Raw genomic sequence first — 25,774 nt, forward strand, 5'->3', positions numbered from 1 at the left:
TAACCATTTTTAACTGAAAAATTTTTATTAAAAAATGTAAAATTTGCCATCATAATAATTCTTAAGTGAAGAGTTCAGTAAAGTACATCCGCATTTTCGTGCACCCGATGTCCATGCATATACCACATTTTATTTGTCCATTCACCCACTGAAGGACACCTGGTTTGCTTCCACCTTTTGACTACTGCAGATAATGCTGCTATGACTATTAAGGGTACAAATACCTCTTTCAAGTCCTTTTCAATTCTTTTGGGTATATTCCGAACCCAGGAGTGGAGTTGCTGGGTCATATGGTAATTCTATTTTTAATTTTTTGAGGAATCACCATACCATTTTCCATAGTGGCTGAACCATTTTACATTCTCACCAACAGTGTACCATGGTACCAATTTCTCCACATCTTCATCAATGCTTGTTATTTTCTGGGGTTTTTTTTTTTTTTTTTTTTTTTGGATTTTGTTTTTTTCAGTAGTCATTCTAATGGGTATGAGGTGGTATCCCATTGTGGTTTTGATCTGCACTTCCTCAATAACTAGTAATGTTGAACACCTTTTCATATGCTTTTTGGCCACTTGTATATCTTCTTTGGAGATATGTTTATTCAAATCCTTTGCCCATTTTAAAATAGAGGGTTTTTTTTGTTATTGAGTTGTAGGAGTTCTTTATATATTCTGGATGTTAACCACATATTAGATGTGCAAGTATTTTCTCCCATTCCGCCAGTTGCCTTTTCACAATGTTGACTGGGTCCTTTTATGTACAGAAATCTTAACGTTTGATGTAGTCCAATTTACCTATTTTCTCTTTTGTCACCTATGCTTTTGGTGTCATATCCAAGAAATCACTGCTAGTTTCATGTCATGAAGCCTTTGTCCTACGTTTTCTTCTAAGAGTTTTATTGTTTTGTCTTATATTTAGGCTCGATACATTTTGAGTTAATTTTTGCATATGGTATTAGGTTACGGTCCAACTTCATTCTTTTGCTTGTGGATATCAAATATTCCCAGCACCATTTGTTGAAAAGACTGTCCTTTTACCACTGAATGGTCTTGGCACCCTCACCAAAAATCATTTGCCCATACATGCTAGGGTTTATTTCTGGGCTCCTCATTCTATTCCATTGGTCTATATGTCTGACTTTATGCAAATATCACAGTTTTCATTACTGTAGCTTTGTACTAAGTTTTAAAATCAGGAAGTATGAGACCTCCAACTTTAACTCCTTTTTCAAGATTCCTTTTGGCTATTTGGGGCCCGTTGAGATTCCACATGAATTTTAAGATGGATTTTTCTATTTCTACAAATAATACCACTGAGATTTTGATAGAGACTGCATTAAATCTGTAGATCACTTTAGGTAGTACAGACATTTAACAATAACAAGTCTTTCTATCCATGAACACAATATGTCTTTCCATTTATTTGTGTCCCCTTTAATTTCTTTCAGCAACATTTTACAGTTTTCAGTGTAAAAGTTTTTCTTCTCATTGGTTAGTTTTATTCCTAAGTATTATATTCCTTTTGATGCTGCTGTAAATGGGTGTGCCTCTCAATTTCCTTTTCAGGTTGTTCCTTGTTAGTGTTGGTTAATTTTATATCCCACAAGACTGCATCCCAATGGTTCTCACCCAGGATGATTTTGCCACTCAAGGGACATTTGGTAATTTCTAGAGACAATTTTGGTTTTTACAACTTGGGGGGAAGGGGACAGACATGCTACTGGAATCAAATGGGCAGAGGCAAGGGATGCTACTAAACATCCTACAACGCACAGGGAAGTTTCCCACAACAAAGAATTATCTGGCCCAAGATGTCAATAGTGCCAAACTTAAGAAACTTTGCTATATTCTAATATGAGTTATTCTCATTAGAACCCAAACTAAGTCCAAATATATTTCAAAATGTACACAAGAAAAAGGAAACATTCCAAAAGATTAACAGCAGTAAGATTATGGAGGATTATTTTATTTTTCCATTTTTCTAAAAAATTTCTACAATTACCATGTCATTACCATTTCAAAAGAAAAAAATTAACTTGGGACTTTCCTGGTGGTCCAGTGGGTAAGACTTTGAGCTCTCAATACAGGGGGGCCAGGTTTGATCTCTGGTCCGGGAACTAGATTCTACATGCATGCCGCAACTAAGAAGCCCACATGCTGCAACGAAGATCCCACGTGCCGCAACAAAGACCCAGCACAGCCAAAATAAATAAATAAATAAACAAACATTTTTAAAAAGAGAAAAATTAACTTGATTTGAAAAATTTGATTTGGTCACTAATTCTAATCAGAGTACATGACTCTTTTTTTTTCTTTTTTAAAGTTGCATTTGATTTCCACAAGTATTTACTTAAGTGCCACTTATCTGCCAGGTTCTGTGATGAGAATTAAGAATAGAGTGGTAGGGCTTCCCTGGTGGCGCAGTGGTTGAGAGTCCGCCTGCCGATGCAGGGGACACGGGTTCGTGCCCCGGTTTGGGAAGATCCCACATGCCGCGGAGCGGCTGGGTCCGTGCGCCATGGCCGCTGAGCCTGCGCATCTGGAGCCTGTGCTCCGCAACGGGAGAGGCCACAGCAGTGAGAAGCCCGCGTACCACAAAAAAAAAAAAAAAAAAAAGAATAGAGTGGTATACAAAATAGACAAGGTTCATACTCTCAGGGAGCTTATAGTCTGATGGGAGAATTTAACATTGAGTAAATACACTAACAAATTATGATATGTATTCTTAAGGAAAACAACAAGGGGATTTAACTTTCAACTAGCCTGTTCAGGGATGGCCTCTAAGTAAATGATATTGAAGATTCAAAAGATGAGAAATAACCAGGCAGGTGAAGGAAAGGGGATGAAGATAAAGGGAGTGGGAAGGGCATTCTGACAGAGCAGCATGTGTGAAAGGCCTGGAGAAGGCTATTAATGTGTTAGAGTTAGAGGAATTAAAAGAAGATAAATGAGAGCATAGTAAAAGGAGATAATAAGAGAGAGAGGTAGGAGGAGACAGGGACCAGATGTGGCAAGGCCTTAAAGGTCTCAGTAAGGAGTTTGAAAGCTAAATGTGGTGGGATGCAACTGAAGCAGAGGAGGAGCATTGATATGATTTACTTATTTTTTAAAAGAACCACGCTGGTTATTTTATGAATTAGAGCAGAGCAATAGCAGAAATAAAGCAACCACTGTAGAGATGAGGTAATAATGATTTGCCCCAGATTTTAACAGTGAGTACAAAGCAAACAGAAAAGTAAGAATGGAGTGACATTGACTAAATAACATCATACTTACAACCTTATCATAGAGAAACTTCCCTTTCCAGGGATTTTGTTGCAAAGCCAGCAAAGGATGTTACTTATGTGACACCCCCCTTCCCCACACCACAGTTGACTGGTGGAGGAGGTGAAGGGGAAAAGCCAATCCATAAGCAGGCCAGCAGTAAAAACAATCTGCCTCAGTTTGGGCAGAGCTTATCAGCATAAGCAGATTCTCTCAGTAATTCAACAAGAAAATTATATAAAGACTAAGAGAGTCAGTACCCAGGAAAACTAAAATTTATTAGCTGAATTAGTGGCTGGCAGAGCAGTAGAGCAAAGATCCATGAATTCCTACCAAGATACTCCTACCTGAAATATCTGGGATAATGTGAGAACTGGTTCCTTAATGTTCCTAACACCCCACCCTTATTTGACATAGTCTGAATAAGGGTGTTCCTTGCATTCTCTCTCTCTCTCTCTTTTTTTTTTTTTGGCTGCGTAGTGGGCTTGTGGGATCTTAATTCCCCGACCAGGGACTGAACCCAGGCCCCTCCGCAGTGAAAGCGCTGAGTCCTAACCACTGGACGGCCAGGAAAGTCCCTATTCCTTGCATTTTTAATTTTACAGAAATTGAGGCTAAAAAAATTATTATAAAGCTTTCCTGATGGCATATAGCTCATGAGATGCAATCCTAGGTCTTCTCATTCTAAAAATCAACCTCAATCAGGGTACATGTTAGGGCATGTTTTAGTGTTAGTGTACGGGTTAGGATTAGGGTATGTGTCAGGGTAAGGTTGTGGTTAGGTTTAGGTTTAGAGCTAGCGTTAGTGTTAGCGAACGGTAAGGTTTAGGGTACAGCTGAGGGTACTGAAACGTTTTAGCGTCAGGTTAGGTGTTAGGGCACGGTTTAGTGTTAGTGTACGGTTTAGGATTAGTGTATGGGTTAGGGTAAGGGGTTGGGTTAGGGTTAGGTTTAGGTTTATGTTTAGGGTTAGGGTTAGTGAACAGGTACGATTTAGGGAACAGGTGGGGATACAGTAACATGTTAGGGTCAGTGTACATGTTAGGGAATGGGTTAGTGTACGAGTTAGGATTAGGGTTAGGGTTAGGGTAACTGGTAAGGTTGGGGTTAGGATTAGGTTTAGGGCTAGTGTTAGTGTTAGCGAACGGGTAATGTTTAGGGTACAGGTGAAGATATGGAAGTATGTTAGAGTCAGGGTACGTGTAAGAGCACAGGTTAGTGTTAGTGTACGGGTTAGGATTAGGGTACGGGTTCAGGTGATGTGTAGGGTTGGGGATAGGTTTAGGTTTGAGCTAGGGTGAGGTTTAGTAAACGGTAAGGTTTAGGGTACAGCTGAGGGTACGGAAACGTTTTAGGGTCAGGTTAGGTGTTAGGGCACGGGTTAGTGTTAGTGTACGGTTTAGGATTAGTGTATGGGTTAGGGTAAGGGGTTGGGTTAGGGTTAGGTTTAGGTTTAGGGCTAGGGTTAGGGTTAGCGAACGGGTACGATTTAGTGTACAGGTGAGTGTACGGGAACGTGTTAGTGTCAGGGTACGTGTTAGTGCACGGGTTAGTGTTAGTGTATGGGATAGGATTAGGGTACGGGTTAGGGTAAGGTGTAGGAGTGCAGACATGTTTACGTTTAGGTCTAGGGTTAGGGTTAGCGAACGGTATATTTTAGGGTACAGGTGAGGGTACTGAAAAGTGTTAGGTTCAGGGTACGTGGGAAAGCATGGGTTAGTGTTAGTGCACGGGTTAGGATTACGGTACGGTGTAGAGTAAGGTGTAGGGTTGGGGTTAGTGTTAGGTTTAGGGCTAGGGTTAGGGTTAGCAAACGGTAAAGTTTATGGTACAAGTGAGGGTACGGAAATGTGTTTGCGGCAGGGTAGGTGTTAAGGCACGGGTTAGTGTTAGTGTATGGGTTAGGATTAGGGTACCAGTTAGGGTAAGGTGTAGGGTTGGGGTTAGTGTTAGGTTTAGGGCTAGGGTTAGGGTTAGCAAATGTTAAGGTTTAGGGTACAATTGAGGGTACGGAAAGGTGTAAGGTTCAGCGTATGTGTTAGGGCATGTGTTAATGTTAGTGTATGGGTTAGGATTAGGGTATGGGTTAGGGTAAGGTGCAGGGTTGGTGTTAGGTTTAGGTTTAGAGCTAGGGTGAGGGTTAGCGAACAGTGAGGTTTAAGGTACAGGTGAGGTTTCGGAAACATGTTAGGGTCAGGGTAGTTGTTAAGGCATGGGTTATTGTTCATGTACGGGTTAGGATTAGGGTATGGGTTAGGTTAAGGTGTAGGGTTATGGTTATGTTTATGTTTAGTGCTAGGGTTAGTGTGAGTGAACGTTAAGGTTTAGGGTACAGCTGATGGTATGGAAATGTGTTAGGGTAAGAGTACATGTTATGGCATGTGTTAATGTTAGTGTATGGGTTAGGATTAGGGTACGGGTTCCGGTAGGTGTAGGGTTGTGGTTAGGTTTAGGCTTAGATCTAGGGTTACAGTTAGCGAACGGTAACGTTTAGGGTACAGATGAGTGTACGGAGACGTGTTAGGGTCAGGGTATGTGTTAAGGCATGGTTTGGTGTAAGTGTTAGGATTAGAGTACAGATTCGGGTAAGGAGTAGGGTTGGGTTTAGGGTTAGGTTTAGGGCTATGGTTAGGGTTAGCGAACGGTAAGCTTTAGGGTACATCTGAGGGTACAGAAACATGCTAGTGTCAGGGTACGTGTTAGGGCACGGGTTAGTGTTAGCGTACGGGTTAGGATTATGGTACAGGGTAGGGTAAGGTGTAGAGTTGGGGTTAGGTTTAGGTTTAGAGCTAGGGTTAAGGTTAGTGAACTGTAAGGTTCAGGGTACAGGTGAGTGTACAGAAAGCGGTTAGGGTCAGGGTACGTGTTAAAGCACGAGTTAGTGTTAGTGTACGGATTAGGATTAGGGTACGGGTTAGGGTTAAGGTTTAGGGTTGGGGTTAGGGTTAGGTTTAGGGCTAGGGTTAGGGTTAGTGAACGGTAAGGTTTAGGGTACAGCTGAGGGTATAGAAACGTGTTAGGGTCAGGGTTTGTGTTAGGGAACGTGTTAGTGTTAGTGTGTGGTTTAGGATTAGGGTACGGGTTAGGGTAAAGGTGTAGGCTTGGGGTTAGGTTTAGGTTTAGAGCTATGGTTAGGGTTAGCGAACGGTAAGGTTTAGGGTACCAGTGAGGTTACATTAAAGTGTTAGGGTCAGGGTATGTGTTGGGGCACGGGTTAGTGTTCGTGTACGGGGTAGGGTAAGGGGTAGGGTTGGGGTAAGGTTTAGGTTTAAGGCTGTGGTTAGGGTTAGAGAACAGGAACCATTTAGGGTACAGGTGAGGATACAGAAACGTGTTAGGTCAGGGTATGTGTTAGGGCACGTGTTAGTGTTAGTGTATGGTTTAGGATTAGGGTACAGGTTAGGGTAAGGTGTAGGGTTGGATTTAGGTTTAGGTTTAGAGCTAGGGTTAGCTTTAGGGAACGGTATGGTTTAGGGTACAGGTGAGTGTACAGAAAAGTGTTAGCGTCAGGGTAGGTGTTAAGTCATGGGTTCTTGTTCGTGTAGGGGTTAGGATTAAGGTACGGGTTAGGGTAAGGTGTAGGGTTGTGGTAGAGTTAAAGAAAAAAGAAAAAAAATAAAAATCAACCTTTTCCACAAATCTTAAGGGAAGAGTTATTGGATGCCAAACATTTAGGATATCCTTTCCTTTCAAATTTAAGGTATGTTATTTATTATAAATTTGAGTTTAGGAAAGAAAGATAAGGGATCTACTACAACACTAGCTCACAGTGGTTAAATATCACCACAGGGTCAGTTTAGAGCAGGGATCTGAGAAATCTTGACCTTCTAGAATGTAAAACCATGAGAATAGGAATTTAGCCTGTGTTATTCATTGCTCTAGCCTCACTGCTTACAACAGAACCTCAGACACAGAAACTGAGTAGTTACTTGCTGAACAAATGAATTCAATACAAGGAAGGGTAGATAAAAAGTGAGTGAAAAAGAGCTACCAAGAGTTCACCTGTGACCCTTAGGTAGTAGAAAGTTGCCACAAGCCCTACTTATTTCTCTTAATTAAGCTACAACTTTAGTGAGATATAATTCACATACCATACAATTCACTCATTTAAAGTGTAAAATTCTGTCGTTTTTAGTATATTCACAAAGTTGCACATCAATCACCACCATCCAATTCCAGATCATATTCTTTACCACAAAAAGCCCTATACCTATCAGCAGCCAGTCCCCATGTGCCCCTTGTCCCAAGGCCTTGGCAACCACTAATCAACTTTGTCTCTTTGGATTTGCCTATCCTGGACATTTCGTATAAATGGAATTACAGAATATGTGAACTTTTGTGACTGGCTTCTTAGCATTTTTTCAAGGTTCATCCATGTAGTAGCATGTAGCAGTACTTCATTCCTTTTTATGGTAGAATAATATTCCATTGTATGCATATCCAGGTTTTGTTTATCAATTCATCAGTTGATGGACATTTGGGTTGTTTCCATGTTTTGCCTATTTTAGACAATGCTACTATGAACTTTCATGTACAAGTTTTTGTGCAGACACTTGTTTTCAATTCTTTTGGGTTTTATACCTAGGAGTGGAACTGCTGGGTCACATGTTAACCCTTTAACTTTTTAAGGAACTGCCAAACTGCATTCCAAAGTGGCTGCACCATTTTACATTCTCATCAGCCATGTATGAGGGTTCCACTTTCTCAACATCCTCATCAACACTTGTTATTGTCTATCTTTTTGCTTACAGCTATGCTAGTAGGTGTGAAGTGGTATCTCATTATGGTTTTCAGCTTAATGACTAATGCTGTTGGATCATACATTTTATTTGTTTATTGGTCCTAAATACGCTTTGTCATAATTTAAAGATAATACCATTTTAAAGGTGGAGAACAAAAGGGAATTGGGAAGACTTACTCAAGACATTAAGAGAAAAAAGTGTGAAAACTCTGATATAAGACGTTTGAGAAAACAGTTGATCAACAATGAACTCAATTCTGTAGCTATACCTGTGAACACCTCTACATAATAGTCAAAGGCAAAATAAGAAACCATTCTACATCTGTATTGGATGGTAGTGCTTTATAATTTTGTCTTCAATAGGCTTTTTCTTCCGTTCTTCTTACTCTAACAGACAGACCCCTCATTCTTTTGTGAAACCTGTGGTTTAAGTGGAGGTACCAACACCCTCCCCCAACAAAAGCACCCCACCACACACACACATGGCCTATGGCACATGACTTTGTGCTGGCCAACCACAGAACCACATTCCTCTGCCCACAGTGATTAATTCAGGCGTAAGTATGCAATCAAATCTTGATCAATCAGAGTCCTCCCTAGACTTTCATTAGAACTCTTATAATGTGAGCTATGTCTTTGAACTTACTGGGTTATGAGAGCCAGATTCCCCCACTTTGCTTTAACTAATTTTAGCTGGGTTTCTGTTCCCCAAAACAAAACTGTATAATATTAAAAAATCAGCTCTTTCAGCCTAAAGCTATCAGACCTAACTTTTAATATCAACATTATGGAAAAAGAGTTTATGGTATTTAAAGCCACTATTCTAAACAAAGACAGAAAATATTGGGTTTCATAATTACTAAAGAACCAAGAGTAATGTAACAATTATTCAAAAATCTTAAGACTTTATTTTGCTTTTTTCTTTTCTGGACCTGCAACAGCTGAAAGTGGCTAAAGAGGAACAGGGGAATAGGCAGGATGGGTGGCAAAAAGGTTAGGATCATTTAATACAACCAGGTAGAGACTAGCTGTAGGGCCTTCAGGATACAACTACTGTAACTAAATTCACATAACACTTACTTTAAGGAACCATACATGCTGTAAAAACTGAAACAAGTATTAAGAGTAAATACTGGGCAACTAAAGCTTTCATTTAAAGAACTAGAAACTGAGACAGAACATAATTTGCTTTCTAATATTAAAAATATGTTTATCACCAAATGATGAAATACCACATTATCTTAGGATTCTGACTTTTGTTAATACAAATTTAAAGAAATTTCAGGTTTGCCAAAATACACCATTATTGAAAATGTAATTTACATTAAGTTCAGTGTAAATTAAATTTAGGGTAAAAGTGATAGCTAATCAAATTTTGTCCTAACAGTAAATAAACAGTAACAGAAAACAGTTTAGCACTGTAAATAATCAAGCTAATCTTGTAGTACCAGTAAATGTCTATGGCCTTAAACCATTTTTCATTACGTGTACCAAATAGTGTGAATCAGAGCTATTTTGTGGTTAAATTTACAGTCTTATGGGACAACAGTTACAAAATCTACATTAAGTATTTACTAACCTACTTACAACACAGGATTAGAAAAAGCAAGTCAGAAACTAGTAATTTTGTGACAATTTGGTTAAGCATGCAGGAGAAAGTAGGCTTTCACTTGAGGGCTAATGAAGGGAAAAAGAAGCCTTCTCCAATTCATGTGATGTGATTTGAATTGTGGTACAAAAGGAACTGCAAACAAAATGTTAATCTGACAGGGAACACAGGGGGTTATTTGGATGTAATGTATGATGAAGCAAGATGGTAGAAATAAAAACAGCCACCATTCACTCTACCTGCACTACATGCCATGCACTATTAAGCATTTAAGTAGTTTAAAGAGATTAAGTTAACTTCCATAACTATTAAACAAAGGAACTAGGGTTCAAATCCAGGTATGACTCCATAGTCCATGTTATTTAACTGTGATACTATAAAGCCCTTCAAGAGTCTTTTAATTAAAAGTGACAATCACCTATAACAGAAGCAACAATAATAATACAGACAGTGATTCTCAAAGTGTGGTCAGTGGGCCCCTGTGGGGACACTGAGACTTCTTCAGAGGGTCCACAAGGTCAAAACTATTTTCTTAAATTACTACTACTAATTTTTTATTATGTTAACATTTGCACTGTACTGCACTGCAATGGATAAAGCCACTGGTGCTTTAGCATGAATTAAGGCAAGGTCACCAAGCTGTAATAATAGTCATTGTGTTTCAGTTAAAAAAAAAAAAAAAGCCTGTTCACTGAAGAATGTCCTTGATGAGGGGCTTCCCTGATGGCGCAGTGGTTACGAATCCTCCTGCCAATGCAGGGGACACAGGTTCAAGCCCTGGTCCGGGAAGATCCCACATCCCGTGAAGCAACTAAGCCCGTGCGCCACAGCTACTGAGCCTGTGCTCTAGAGCCCGCGTGCCACAACTACTGAAGCTCGTGCACCTAGAGCCCGTGCTCCACAACAAGAGAAGTCACTGCAATGAGAATCCCACGCACCGCAATGAAGAGTAGCTGCCGCTCACCGCAACTAGAGAAAGACCGTGCACAGCAACAAAGACCCAACGCAGCCAAAAATAAATAAATAAAATAAAATTTTTAAAAAGAGAAAAAAATGTTAAAAAAAGAATAATGTCCTTGATGAAACAGTAAAAAAATTACTTTTATTAAAAACTGGCATGGATAAAGAAGATGTGGCACATATATACAATGGAATATTACTCAGCCATAAAAAGAAACGAAACTGAGCTATTTGTAATGAGGTGGATAGACCTAGAGTCTGTCATACAGAGTGAAGTAACTCAGAAAGAGAAAGACAAATACCGTATGCTAACACATATATACGGAATTTTAAAAAAAATGTCATGAAGAACCTAGGGGTAAAATGGGAATAAAGACACAGACCTACTTGAGAATGGACTTGAGGATATGGGGAGGGGGAAGGGTAAGCTGTGACAAAGCGAAAGAGAGGCATGGACATATATACACTACCAAACGTAAGGGAGATAGATAGTGGGAAGCAGCCGCAGAGCACAGGGAGATCAGCTCAGTGCTTTGTGACCGCCTGGAGGGGTGGGATGGGGAGGGTGGGAGGGAGGGAGATGCATGAGGGAAGGGATGTGGGAACAGATGTATATGTATGACTGATTCACTTTGTTATAAAGCAGAAACTAATAAAAAAAAACCTGGCCTTTTCTTTCTAAAATTTTGTGATAAAATGGGGATTACACATAAACCATTTCTACAGCATACCCCCTTCTGCAGTAGGATGACTGTTTCAGGAAAAAGTATTTGTGGGACTGTTTTGAGTTGCTAATTGAACTAGCCACTTTTTTCATGGAACATCACTTTTACTTGAAAGAACAACTGAGAGACAAATTATGGCTATTCAGAAAGTGTCTGGCAGATGTTTTCACAAAAATGAGCAAAGTGAACTTATGGCTTCAAGGAAAACAACTTAAAGTATTTCTTGCTAATGACAAAATTTGAGCTTTCAAGTGAAGATAAGAATTTTGGAAAACTTGTATCTACCACTGTGAGCTTGACAGATTACCAATATTTAAGATTTTTCTGATGAGCTACATGGCGATACTAATAATTGTGAATTTTTATTGTAAAATAAAATGTGTCAGCATTCGGAAGATCTACACAACTCAGTGAACTAATATTTTCCAAATGACCAATACATGATGTTACAAAATCAGGCATGTTCAAGTGCAAGACAGACCAATGGATTTTAATGTAACAAAGTAAGAAAAGTTTACTAATATGGCTTCAGATTCCACATTGCAACTAACTTTTAAGAAAGTGTTATTTCTGGAGTTTCGGCATATATGGTATGATATGGTATATCAAAGAATAATTTCCTTAATTATCTGAAAAGGCTATTAAACGTTCCTCCCTTTTCCAACGGCCTACTGTATGAAGTTGGATGTTCTTCATATACTTTAACCAAAAGAACATACCAAAAGATTGAATTCAGAAATAGACATGAGGGGGCTCCCCTGGTGGCACAGTGGTTAAGAATCCGCCTGCCAATGCAGAGGACACGGGTTCGAGCCCTGGTCCAGGAAGATCCCACATGCCGCAGAGCAACAAAGCCCGTGTGCCACAACTACTGAAGCCTGCGCGCCTGGAGCCTGTGCGCCGCAACAGGAGAAGCCACCGCAATGAGAAGCCCTCGCACTGCAACGAAGAGTAGCCCCCACGCACGGGAACTAGAGAAAGCCCGTGCACAGCAACAGAAGACCCAACGCAGCCAAAAAATAAATAAATAAATGAAATAAATCTTTAAAAAAAGAAACAGTTATGAGAATTCAGCTATCTTTACTTGAGCCAAACATTAAAGAGACTCAAAAAAATGTTAAACATGGCCATTCTTCTCACCAAATTTTTTGGGTTTTAAAAAATAAGTTATCATCGGTTAGAAATTTATGTTAATATAAAACAGCTTTGGGACCTCCCTGGTAACGCAGTGGTTAAGAATCACCTGCCAATGCAGGCGACACGAGTTCGAGCCCTGATCCGGGAAGATCCCACATGCCGTGGTACAATTAACCCCGTGCACCACAACTACTGAGTATGCGCTCTAGAGCTCACGAGCCACAACTACTGAGCCCGTGTGCCACAACTACTGAAGCCTGTGTGCCTAGAGTCCATGCTCCACAACGATAAGCCACCACAATGAGAAGCCCGCGCACTGCAACAAAGAGTAGCCCCTACTCGCCACATGCACACAGCAACAAAGACCCAAAGCAGCCAAAAATAAATAAATAAATAAATTTATTTTTTAAAAAACAGCTTTATTAGTGTTACTTTTGAGTTAATATATTTAAAAATGCTTTTAGTTTCTAAAATGGTAAAAACATATTAATAGAAACTCCCAAATAAAGCTTTTTTTTTAATTTTAAAAAACACATTTATTTACTTATTTATTTTTTGGCTGCATTGTGTCTTCGTTGCTGCATTGTGTCTCTAGTTGCAGCCAGCAGGGGCTACTCTTCGTTGTGGTGCATGGGCTTCTCATTGCGGTGACTTCTCTTGTTGCGGAGCATGGGCTCTAGGCACGTGGGCTTCAGTAGTTGTGGCAGGCAGGCTCAGTAGTTGTGGCTCACAGGCTCTAGAGCACAGGCACAGTAGCTGTGGCGCAAGGGCTTTGTTGCTCCACGGCATGTGGGATCTTCCCGGACCAGGGCCTAAACCCGTGTCTCCTGCATTGGCAGGTGGACTCTTAACCACTGTGCCACCAGGGAAGACCCCCAAATAAAGCTTTTTGAGGATCCTTATTCTTAACAGCATAAATGGGTCTTGAGCCCCAAAGCTCTGAAAATTTCTGAACTGAGACCATAACAAGCACATATATATTGTCCTTATTTAGTAGGTGCCAATATAAAGATTGTTTTCATTTTATCTATGGAAGAAAGAAGTCTCCCTCATCCCTGTCTTATTAAACCTAAATGGAAAGCACAGTAAGTAAACAGATTGTGTTCTCTAGTTTAAAGTCCACAAATAAAACACAATTTCCAAAAAGATCTCTGGTTTAAAAAAAAAAGGAAACAATACTTACTGAATGCCTATTATATACTCCATGTACTATGCTAGGTGCTTTCACATATAGCCTTTTAATCAACTTTGAGATCTGTATTAAGGCTGAGAGAAGTTAAAGGGAGGTAATATAGTACAGTACAAATAGTATTGACTTCACTTTGACATTCCTGAGTTAAGACCATTCCCTTGAATGTTATGCTATTATATCACTTAACTCTAGAATTTTTTTCTTTACATAATAATACTTCCTACTTACATGACTGAGAGAAATGAGAATACAATTAAAAGCATATATAGTAGATGCTCAAGAAGTTAGTTCCCTTTAATCAGACTTCTGCTCTGTTCCAAAACTAAACCAGTGAGTATCACAATCATTGTTCAAGGTTAGATTTGACAAGCTCTCATTTCACCATTATAGGCCTCAAGTAGATGAATGCTGCTCCAGTAAACATTTAAAAATATCTTAAGGACCCACAACCACTATCAGATACAAGAGATCAATGTTTAAAAATTACCTATACATTTTTCCTAAAGTTGTTTCATTCTTTTAAAGCTAAATCACTCCTACAACTCTTCCCAATCTTGTTATATTCACATTTGACATACTAGTCTCTAAGAAAAATGACATCTTGATATCTCTAAGAAAATTATCAATGAAGCAATTCTGAAATTGGTTGCCTTATAAATTAGGAAAGATGAAAGGAAGCACAAAAACAATTATTTAATTCCCAACTATATTTCTATCAGATATTTCATATTGTCACATGCTTGGACTATTATATGAAAAATTAGACAGTGGTTATTTTAAGTATACTAAATATGTTCCAAGATTTGTGATGAGAGAGGTCAGTCTCTAAAAGTTAACAAGACTTAATAGCTTAACAATGCCTTTCACTCTGTACAGTTTAACAAATCACCAAGGCCATTTCTAAACAATAAAGCAGCTGATCAATTTATTAAACTCTTGCCAACCAAGCAACTATTTTTTCCTGAAGTTCAAGCTGACTTCATATTTGATGCTGTGTGGACAATGACAAGTTTCCAATTATGTAGCATTTTAGTATTCTTTTATTTTTAGGATAAGTATTTTTCTTAAAGTAGTGTTTTTATAAGATCTAATTATTTTTCTAACATAACTTATGCTCTATTCAATCCTGGATAACCTCAGAACTTCTATAAAAATTATGCAGGTTTATTAGAAAGTCTATAAGAGAATTCCCCCTCTACTTTTAAAACATAAGCGAGATGAGATTAATTTGCTTTATTCTGACACATTTTTTATTTTGAAATCTGGTCACTACCCATTTCCTGTGTTGCACTGTGCATACCCTCGCTATGGTTACTATCTGAAACTAATAATGATGATCCTCTACCACACTGCACAAAAGAAACCACACCCTGAATGTCATCTGACAGTTCCTACAAGTTATTTTAAATGGATACTGACATATAACTTCTTTAATGCTTTTATCTTTCAAGAAGTTAGCATGACCATATTTTGGAGGAGCCAGAATGGTAGAATGTAACACAGGAATAACTATCAGACTGAAGGCTATGGAATCAGTTTCAATTCCAACACTTAGAAATTCTGACTTTACAAGGGTCACTAATTCCCTGTGCCCAAACTGCCCTTCAGTGAGCAATTACATCTCTCTACATTAAAAATGTTCCCATTAATTTTAAGTTCAACATAACATATATGCACACAGAGAAAAAACAAAGAGCCAACTGCAAATAAGGGAGTTAGAGAATAGGTTCCACTGAATCCTATTAAATCTCCTTCCTCTCCCTGAGAAAAGCTGAAGGTGATAAATGCTCAGAGAATTGCCAGGCATCTTCCTAACATTAACCTATTAATCTTCACAACACTCATGAAGCAGATGTCAAGGACCTCTAGTTTTACAGATGAAAGAACCCTAAGACTAACTGATTCTCCCAAAGTCACACACAGTTAGAGATTAGATTAAACTAAACTCTTATGACTCTGTACTCATCATAATTTGGAATCAAACAATGTTAGATCAAACCAAAAAATGTTATAATTATCTCATGCTATCCTCTATATCCATGCTGTCCAATAAGGTAGCCACTAGCCATATGCAGCTATTAAGAACCTGAAATGTAGCTAGCCCAAATTGAGATACGCTGTAAGTGTAAAAGACAGACCAGATTTTGAAGACCAGTATGAAAAGAACATGAAACATCTCATTAAATTTTTTTACACTGATTACATGTTGAAATGGTATTTTGGATATACCGGCTTAAATAAAATTCATTGGACAGCACTGGTCCACACTTCTTTTCAAAGACCTTCCAATGAAACATGTCACTGTAAGATCAACCAAAAAGCAGTATTTTCTTAGAATTTGTTGTAGCACAATACAGAAACCATATTTTGAGGGAGGAGGAAATGGGCATAATTAGTATTTTGAGGGACACAGGCATATATGTAATGAATAAATACACAAAATAGGCCTTCTAGTGTTCTCTAAGGATAACAAAAGATGTTTCTATCTCATTGCAGGCATATGTGACAGAATAAGTCACAAGTGAGGAGAGAATATGACTTTCCCTTAAAGTCATATTCCATTTCCTTATGTGGAAATGTGAAAATATTCATATTCCTAATGCACACGCAGGGTTATCAAAGTCACAAGGATGTCCACAAGGCACAATGAACTTCTCAAAAAATTTTTACCTAATGTGTATTTGTAATTATTTTTTTAAAAGTCACATATCATAATATTGTTCTAATATAGAATCAACACAATCTTATTTTGACAAAAATAATAAGAGATACACAGTAAGGGGAAACATCAATTCAAAAAATAAGGATCACCTGAAAATAGTTTGGCAACTCCACATAAAGTTACCATATGTGTTTTGTGACCACCTAGAGGGGTGGGATAGGGAGGGTGGGAGGGAGACGAAAGAGGGAGGGGAAATGGGAACATGTGTATATGTATAGCTGATTCACTTTGTTATACAGCAGAAACTAACAGAACATTGTAAAGCAATTATACTCCAATAAAAATGTTTAATAAATAAATAAATAAAGTTACCATATGACCCACTAATTCCACACCTAGGTGTATAAGCAAAGAGAACTGAAAACACAGGTCTACACAAAAATGTGTAGATGAATGTTCAGAGCAGCATTATGCGTAATAGTTAAAAAGTGGAAACAATGCAAAAGTCTATCAAATGATGAATGAATAAACAAAATGTAGTATATCCACACACTGGAATATTCAGCTATAAAAAGGAATGAAGCACTAATACATTCTGGTTACAGAGTGTATGAACCTTGAAAACATTATGCTACCTAAAAGAAGCAAGTCACAAAAGACCCCATATTGTATAACTCCATTTATATGAAATATCCAGAACAGGCATATCTAAAAAGACAGAGTGACTGCTAGTGAGTTTGGGTTTCTTTTGGGGGTGATGAAAATGTCCTAAGACTGACTGTGCTGATGGCTGCACAACTATGTGAAAACACCAAAAGCCACTTCAAATGGGTGAACTGTATGGTATTTGAATTACATCTCAGTGAAGATGTTAAAAAAAAAAAAAATTGCAGCCAGAAATGTAGAGGGGAAAAGGATCAGAAGGATTGTCAAGCATTTAACTGCTATTTCTCTGGATGTTTGTAACTTTGTGGTATTTATGTTTTTAGGTTTTGTAATTTGTGATTGTCCCCATCATTTTAAATATTAATACTGGTCAAAAAAATTTTAATCACATCATTACACAACTAGGTAAACTTAATAAAAATCGTAAGTTCTACATTTAAATGGCAATTTCTATAGCATATGAATTATCTCAATAAAGATGCTGAAATTTCATTTTAACTAGGAAATAGTCCCTCAAACTAGGAAACCCACTAAGACAGCACTAACTGCCTTGGAAAGTAAATGGCTCTGTGGAAAGTCCAAAAGACAGTTACTTTCTCAGTCAAGCAAATGCTCAAAGTTCAGAAACAGATGATGGGAATTTGAAGATCTCAGTATAAAAAAGTACAAAGGAACAACATAAAAATACTACTTGACCACTTTCTCTTAAAAGCTAACCTCCTGATTCAGATGCAGAATGGAAAACAAAAACAAACAAAAACCCCTATTTACCTAGACGCCTAAATCTGAAGGGAAGAAGTCTTCTATTAAAAATCTATGATGTGGGTGTGTGCTTAACCCACACACCTTATGTAGCCTAAGAACCTCAGGAGCAGCTGTTAACTTAAGATAATGAAGGTTGCTTTTCACCCTTTTCAAATAATAAAATGTGATGGTGCCACTCCACGGCCCACCCCATTCCCCGCTACCACCACCACCGGCAGGTGGAGGGAAAGGATACTGCAGACTAGAGGATGACAGCTTTGTATAACCCTCTGGACTCTATGTAAGAATGCAGCTGGTGGTCTCTCAGGAGGGGGTAAAGAGATTTGTGAACAAGCTGAAACAAGGGGTATCCTCTGCCTGGAAGAGGGCACACAGTGAGCCACATCTTGAATCAGCTATATCCATAGTAAAACACAGGCCGCTGGAAGGCACTGTTAGCATCTCCAGGATGGCCTCTCACGCCGGGGGTGTTTTTTTTCAACGGAGAAGTTGACTCCTGTAGTTTGGATACTGGGGGGAGGCAGGGGTAAAGCGGGAGTCGGGAAGACCAGAGAAAATGCCTTTAAGTGGAGACGACTCGGGCCTCGCTGAGGAAGTTCCGAGACCCACTCGGTCGCCACACGCTAGTCCCCCCCCCCACCTCACACCGCCCTCCTGCCCGCGGCGCCCGACGTCGGTGCGGGAGCGAGAGCCGGAATCTCCGCCGCTACCGGGATGGGGGCTGCGCGGCCCGACCCGGGCAGCGCGACACACGCACGCCTCCTCCGCACTCGCCGCGCCCGGCCTCCCCGCCGCGCGGCCCAGCCCATCGCACCCGAGCCGGGCCGGCTCCTCGGGGCAGGCCTAGGCCGCGCCGGCGGTACCCCGGCACCTCGCTCCCCGGCGGAGGCGGACCAGGCCCGACACAAACTTCCCGGCGCGTTAGCACAGGCGTCACGGACGGGCCGGCCCCCAGCGCCATTCCCCCGCGGCCCGGCGGCGGCTCCCGCCCCTACTCCCCACACTCCGAGTCCCGGCGTAGATCGACCCGAGGCCCACGGCCCCCACCCCTCCGGCGCCCCCGAGTTTACCTCCAAGTCGCGGCCTTTGTTCTTGAAATTCTTGAGCCGTTGGTTGTCCAGTTTCTCGTTGTCCGCCATGGCCGGGCCGGTGACTCCTTCCCCCGCCCGGGCCCCGCGGGATCCGCCCCAACCACCACGCCGCACCGACACTCCCAGGAACCGGGCCGCCGCCTGAGGTGCTGTGCCCGCCGCGGCGTCGCTTCCGTCCTCCTCTCACCTGCCTCCGCCGCGGTCTTCTCCTCCTCTCCCCGCCCGTTCCCCCCCCACCCCCCGCCCTAACCCCAGCGCGACCGCAGCTCCGGCTAAGACAACTGTGGGGCCGGGCGGCGGTAACGGCGGCGGAATGCGCTGCCGGCTGAGAGGGGGAGGAAGCCTCGATCTGAGGGCCCCGGCGCCGCGGCCACGCCCATCGCCGCCAGCCCAGCTCACCGATTGGCCAAACAGACTCCGGTGCGTTCAACCAATCAGAAAGAACGATGGAGAGCGGGGGCGGAAGAGCGAACGGAAAGGGAAAGCGGGCGACGCTGGGAGGAAGCCCCGGAGAGGAGGGGCGCGGCGGGGGCAGAGCCGGGAGGGACCACGTTCCTCCGGAGCAACGGGGAGGAAGCGAAAGAGAATTAAGAGGCGGGAAGGGGAAGGGGAAGGAGACGCCAGGGAACGAGTTGGTTTGCTCATGTACGGCCCACCCCAGACGTCTGGGGTCCGGGGTCGAAGCCCACTTAAAGTACGTTCTTTTTCTTCTTCGGTGAGCCTTCTCTTCCAGAGCATTCTTTGCGAGCTCCGCTGGCTTTACAGGAAGTGGGATCTGAGCCTCTGCTCCATCCCGGGTCGGGACAACCCCCTCCTCTCAACCGAGCTCCTTACCCTGGCAGGGGTCTCTACTGTCTGGGGGCCCGGCTTCGGGGCCTGGACTGGAAGGAGTGACGTGCGTTCGGGAGGCGCAGCGGAAAGCGGGAGGGACAGTGGGTGGAAAAGGCAAAGGACGTTTTAGACGAATCTGATTCATTCTCTCTAACCAAGTCCCGCAACAGGTGGGAACTTGGGAAGCGCTGATGATCCTGTGACGATACCACCCCCTGGATATTTCGTCTTAGAAAGTTAAAGGAGCTCCTCGGCCACAAAGTACTAACTTATGGAAGGCGGGGACCGTGGCCCCTGGCATAGGAAATGTAATATTGTAAACTCTGTTGAGAAAGGAAATGAGTTCCAAAGATACACATCTCTACCAGAAATGTTATTACCAGAGGCAGAGATAACACAGGCTACAAAGAACGTACTAAAATGTTTTAGAAAGCGGGAGAAGGAAATGGTTTAAAAACATATTTAAATCCAACTAATAGCTCCTCAAATATGCAGGAGCAATTGGGGTCGGAAGGAAAGCGGGGTGTTTAGAAGCTTTGGGTGTGTTTAAATTTGGCGAGTTAGGGGGAAGAGACCCTTATTCAAACTACTTAGGGAAATTTTACACCTGGTCCCTCCCACCTCCTTACCGGTATATTTTTGTGGGTAAAACGTGCAGAGATAAAACGTTTAAAATGAGTATAATACCTTTAAAGTCCTCAATACTTTGTATGCTTTGAGCTGCCTAGGCAAACAGAAGCTGTGCCTGGAAATAATTCACACTGAACGTTCACTTGAATGTAAATTCAGTGCCGATTCTAAGTTTAAAATGATGTTCATTATAAATCTTTATTCCCCAAAGAATCATTTAATTGAAGTAACATTGCACACTGTAGCACTGATGTCTTCAAAGTGAGTTTAGGATAAGAAAATGCAGTTTAGAATACCGCACTCCTAAAAGAAGAGTGTGATAACAGTTATCCACTAAGAGAGATGCAATACAAACCGGAAATAACCACAACTTGTAATTTCGGTTTTTAATATTTGTTTAATGTCTGTCTAAGGTCTCTCTCCCTCTCTACACAATAAGCTCTCTGAAGTCAAGGGCCATATATTTTTTTTTTTTCTATATATACCCGACACCTAGTACTTGGCATGGTAGTGTGCACTCAGTGACTATCAAAGGCAGGACCTCAATCTAAGCTGCTGTGAGTGTATGTTTCATAAGTTAAAAGACAAGCTAACACTTCTTGATTAAAAATGTTGACTGAGTTAGTACAGCTTCTAATCTACACTGGGTTCCTTCTAATAATTCTTAATTTGGTATCATGCTCACTTCAGGGTTAAAGTTCAGGGGGTAGATCAGACATAGGCTTCAGGGCAACCCCCCCCCACATGTTTAGAAGGAGCCGTGACACACTTTTCTAAAACGAAAAATTGTCCTTAATTATAATGCTTAGGTAGTCTGTTTGCTGGCCTAAATTTTTCATTTGAAATTATCACTACCCATTGCCACTCACTTTGCATGTTTAGTGTCTGTACCTCCAGTTCTTTCCAGATAGAAGATACAAAATTTATATAAAAGGAGTACATTTTTTTCCCGGGGAGTTGGTAATAGATCTAAATGCAGATCGGCAATCTAATTGGCAAGATATGGTAGCTCTTAGTTAGGAGGTGTCAGAAATTTAATTTGCTGAACTAAGGAAATAGTAATATGCAGCCATTAATACCATTTCAACACAGACTATTTAACAATTTTTTGTGTGTAGTATGAAATATATTTATAACCAAACACTGTAAGACTTATACATGAGACCTATTTTAAACAGGATATTCAATAGCAGGTACATAATATCCTGACTTGTTATTATTTTGGTATAAGAAAAGTCTAAAATATTATGGAGATACTAGCTTTCAATGTGTCGTGAAATTCTCTTAGAGTCACTTTCTGAATAAAGAAATTTATTTCTTTATTTTCTTTACTTATTTCTCTGTTCTGCAGCAGAGACTTGTGAGAGGATTTGTGAAGCTTTATACAGGGTTTTAGCTGATCAAATGTAATTTCAAAAATAATTATAATTGATCATTATTTCATTTAAGCAGTTTGGAGTATTCTCATGATACATACATTAACTTGAAGATTGTGGAATCCCTCTTTAATCTAGAATATGGATCTTACAGTTTGTGTTACTGTTTGGGGAATTATGAGTAATTTCTTGAGCAAAACTCTAGGCAGTATTTACTGAAACAAGAAGCAGTTTTATGTGTTGCTAAATCTTAACTAAAGTGTAATTTCTATTTTTTATAGTTGAGTAGTTTTTTGGGGTTTTTTTAGAAAAAAACATTGGACCTTTGTTAATATGCTTTTATTTTCTTAGGAAAACAGAACTGATCAGGTAGTGGAGGACTTTATTTATTCCTCTTTATTGCCAGGATTTTTCAGACTTTTGGGGAGCCTGGAAAAAATTACTTCTTATTTTGACTCAAGTCCCAGAATGGTAAGAGATTAAAAGCATAGCTGTTGATAATAATCTGACTGAGAGAGATGAGCCACCAGTTTTTCTTTTAACTTAGTTTTTTTTTAAGCTTAGTTTTGACTAATTAATTGGAGAAATACTCATAATTCATGTGTACAAATCACTGATTATTGGTAAATATCTATTTGTATTGCCACCAGGCAAACATCCATAGATTTTCTAAAACTTTTTTCACTTGCTTTTTTTTTAATTTTTAAAATTTATTTATTTATTTATTTATTTATTTTGTTGCTGTGTGCGGGCTTTCTCTAGTTGCGGCGAGCGGGGCCTGCCCTTCATTGCGGTGCGCGGGCTTCTCATTGCGGTGGCCTCTCTTTGTTACGGAGCACAGGCTCTAGGCGCATGGGCTTCAGTAGTTGTGGCTCGTGGGCTCTAGAGCACAGGCTCAGTAGTTGTGGTGCACAGGCTTAGTTGCTCCACGGCATGTGGGATCTTCCCGGACCAGGGCACAAACCTGTGTCCCCTGCATTGGCAGGCAGATTCTTAACCACTGTGCCACCAGGGAAGCCTCCTTCACTTGCTTTTTATTTGGACCTAAATATTGAAAAAATGAAAGGATATGTATACTCTTCTTTCTTTTTTTTTTTACTCTTCATTTTTAATTTTTAAAAAGTAAATAGCACAGAAGGAGCCACTTAAACCAAATAGCCAAGGAGACTGATCATATGACTTAGAGCAGTGTTTCTCAAACAGAGAGTTCCCCAGATCTAGATGTTAGTAAGTATTCCTCAAAACAAAACAAAAGAACACAAAAACTTTCCTTGGTCTAACAGGTTTAGAACTTGGTGGGTGCGGGGAGTGGGAAATTTGAGACGGTGTTAAGCAGAACACCATTTGGAAACTTGAAATCAGTGAATTGAGAAGAGTCACTATCCCTCTTCAATTTAAAAATTTTGTATTAATAGCACCAGTTTGTAAGTATAGTGACTTACAAATGGGTGGTATTTCAAAAGTTTGCTTGAAGATTAGTTCTTTGAAATGTGTGCATAAAAGCATGGTCATGACTAGTGAGTAGGTGTTCAAGTTAACCTACAAGGGCTTATTTAATCTATAAAGTACTTATATGAATGTCATAGAACCTAGTGACAATATGTGGCAATAGTTCTATGAGGAAAATGCTGTATTTGGAGTTACAACTTTGGGTGGGAGGAACACTTTTCTTGTCTTTGCCACCATGCACCAGGAACTGTGCTAGATGAGGAAGTGACAAAGTACAGTGTTCCTTATGTGTAAAATTCCATGTAGCAGAGATTCTGCAAATTCATATCTTACCTAATGTTATGGGAACCTGGGCTAGCTCTCACTAGTCAGGCTCCCATGGCTTCCAGTAGCCCAAACTGGTAAAGAGGAATGTTAGGATTCTAGGGGCTGAGAAATAAGGAACTGGGCCCAACCCCTTGCCCCAGTAGTTCTCACTTCAGGCAAGCTCCCTACCCCTATCTTTTTTTTTTCTTCTTTACTTTTTATTTTTTAATAATTACAGATTCACAGGCATTTCCAAAAAAAAAAAAAAAAAACATGTACAAGGAGGTTCTATATATCCTTTACTCAGCTCCATCTCCTCCCATGGTAGCATCTTGAGTAATTATAGTACACTATCAAAACCAGAAAATTGATGTTGATATAATCCATAGAGCTTATTCATAGGGGACGGGAGTCATTAGAATGTAAAGACTATATGAAAGTATCAGGGGGTGCCTATATACTGGAGCCTCTTATAACCCTATGCTTGTTGAGAATTTTATAAGGACAACAGTAATAATTGCTACTGGGAATTCCCTGGTGGTCCAGTGTTTAGGACTTGGCGCTTTCACTGCCAAGGGCCCAGGTTAGGGAACTAAGATTCCATAAACCATGCAGCGAGGCCAAAAAATTTTTAAAAATAGTAATAATAATAATAATAACTGCTACCAAATATTTAATATCTACCATATTCTAGGTCTAGGTATTCTATCTATGTGAGGTATTTTATTATTATCAGTGTTATTTGTATTTCTATTATTATAAACATTGAGCAATTATGGGGCAGGCAGTCTTCTAAGCCATTGATAATATTGACTCATTGAATCCTCACAACAACCCTATGAAGAAAGTATATTATTACTCACTTTACAGATGAGAAATCTGAAACACAGAGAGGTTTAGTCATTTTCCCAAGATCACACAGTCAATAGAAGAGCTGGCATTTGAACTGGGTCTGACACCAGAGTCAGCACTCCTGATTACCATCTAGGTACGTAGACTTCAGAGTTCATAGTAACCTCTCAAGGTAGATATTATTGTTTCTATTTTCTATGTGAGGAACCTGAGGTTCAGAAAGGCTAAGCAACTTGCTCAAGATCCTATACAACTAACAAGTACTGGAGCCCCAGTTTGATTCCAGGCCTGACCAGCTGCAAACCCCCACTATTTATAGTTGGCCATTGTCATGGACTGAATGTTTTTGCCCCCGCAAAATTCATATGTTGAAACCTCATCCCCAGTGTGATAGTGTTTGGAGGTAGGGCCTTTTGGGGAGATTAGGTCATGAGGAATGGGATTAGTTCCCCTATAAAAGAGGCCCCAGGGAGCTCTCTCATCCCTTCTGCCAAATGAGATTACAGTGAGAAGACTATGGTCTATGAGGAAGCAGCTTCTCACTAGACACTGAATTGGCCATCACCTTGATCTTGGACTTCCCAGCTTCCAGAACTGTGAGAAATAAATTTCTGTTGTTTATAAGTAAGCCACCCAGTCTATGACATTTTGTTATAGCAGCCTGAACAGACAAAAAAACCATTTTGCCTCCCTGGTTTGTTTTTTTTTGGCCTCGGATTGAACCCAGGCCCTCAGCAGTCAAAGCACAGAGTCCTAACCACTGGATTACCAGGGAATTCCCACCTCGCTGGTTTTTAACAAAAAGCTCTGCCAGACCACAATGATATTGTGATTTAAAAAATATATATTTGGTCTTCCTCCACAGTTTTGGCACATAATTCCTAAAACCTTTGTAGTTTCCTAAGCAATAAGGGTTATAGGGATACCTTTCTTTCTCAGCTTCTGAAATAGCTCCAGAATGAAATGGGTATCCTTTCAACCACCTCTGAGTTTATGTTAATATGATGACTTTCGGAAAGCTCCTAAGGATAGGGACCTCTGGTGAGGGGAGAGGGACTGGAGGTTGAATCAGTGGCTAATGAAGCCTCCATAAAAACCCCAAACCAAATAAATAAATAAATAAATAAAAATTTTAAAAAGGGCTTCCCTGGTGGCGCAGTGGTTGAGAATCCGCCTGCCGATGCAGGGGACACAGGTTCGTGCCCCGGTCCAGAAAGATCCCACATGCCGCGGAGCGGCTGGGCCTGTGAGCCATGGCTGCTGAGCCTGCGCGTCCGGAGCCTGTGCTCCGCAACGGGGAGAGGGCACAACAGTGAGAGGCCCGCGTATCGCAAAAAAAAAAAAAAAAAAAAAGTAAAACCCAAAACCAACTGGTTTGAAGAGCTTGCATGTTGGTGAATACATGGAGGTGCTGAGAGGATAGCGAGCCTAGACAGGGCATGGAAGCTGAGCCCTTTCCCCATACTGAGCCCTATGCATCTCTTCCACCTGGCTGTTCGTGAGTTATATTCTTTTATAA

At 40.5% G+C, this 25,774-nt stretch overlaps 1 protein-coding gene across 1 annotated transcript in view; it reads right to left on the minus strand.

The window, feature by feature from the left end:
* KPNA4 (karyopherin subunit alpha 4) overlaps positions 1 to 19,055 on the minus strand; it is a 57,028-nt gene extending 37,973 nt beyond the window's left edge. Inside the window, exon 1 of the mRNA XM_060099089.1 lies at positions 18,791 to 19,055. Coding sequence (XP_059955072.1) covers positions 18,791 to 18,859 — 69 coding nt within the window. The 5' untranslated portion in view covers positions 18,860 to 19,055. The remainder of the gene's footprint in view (positions 1 to 18,790) is intronic.
* Between the last annotated feature and the right edge of the window lie 6,719 nt (positions 19,056 to 25,774).

This window comes from Mesoplodon densirostris, chromosome 5, assembly GCF_025265405.1.
Source record: "Mesoplodon densirostris isolate mMesDen1 chromosome 5, mMesDen1 primary haplotype, whole genome shotgun sequence".
NCBI lineage: Eukaryota > Metazoa > Chordata > Mammalia > Artiodactyla > Ziphiidae > Mesoplodon > Mesoplodon densirostris.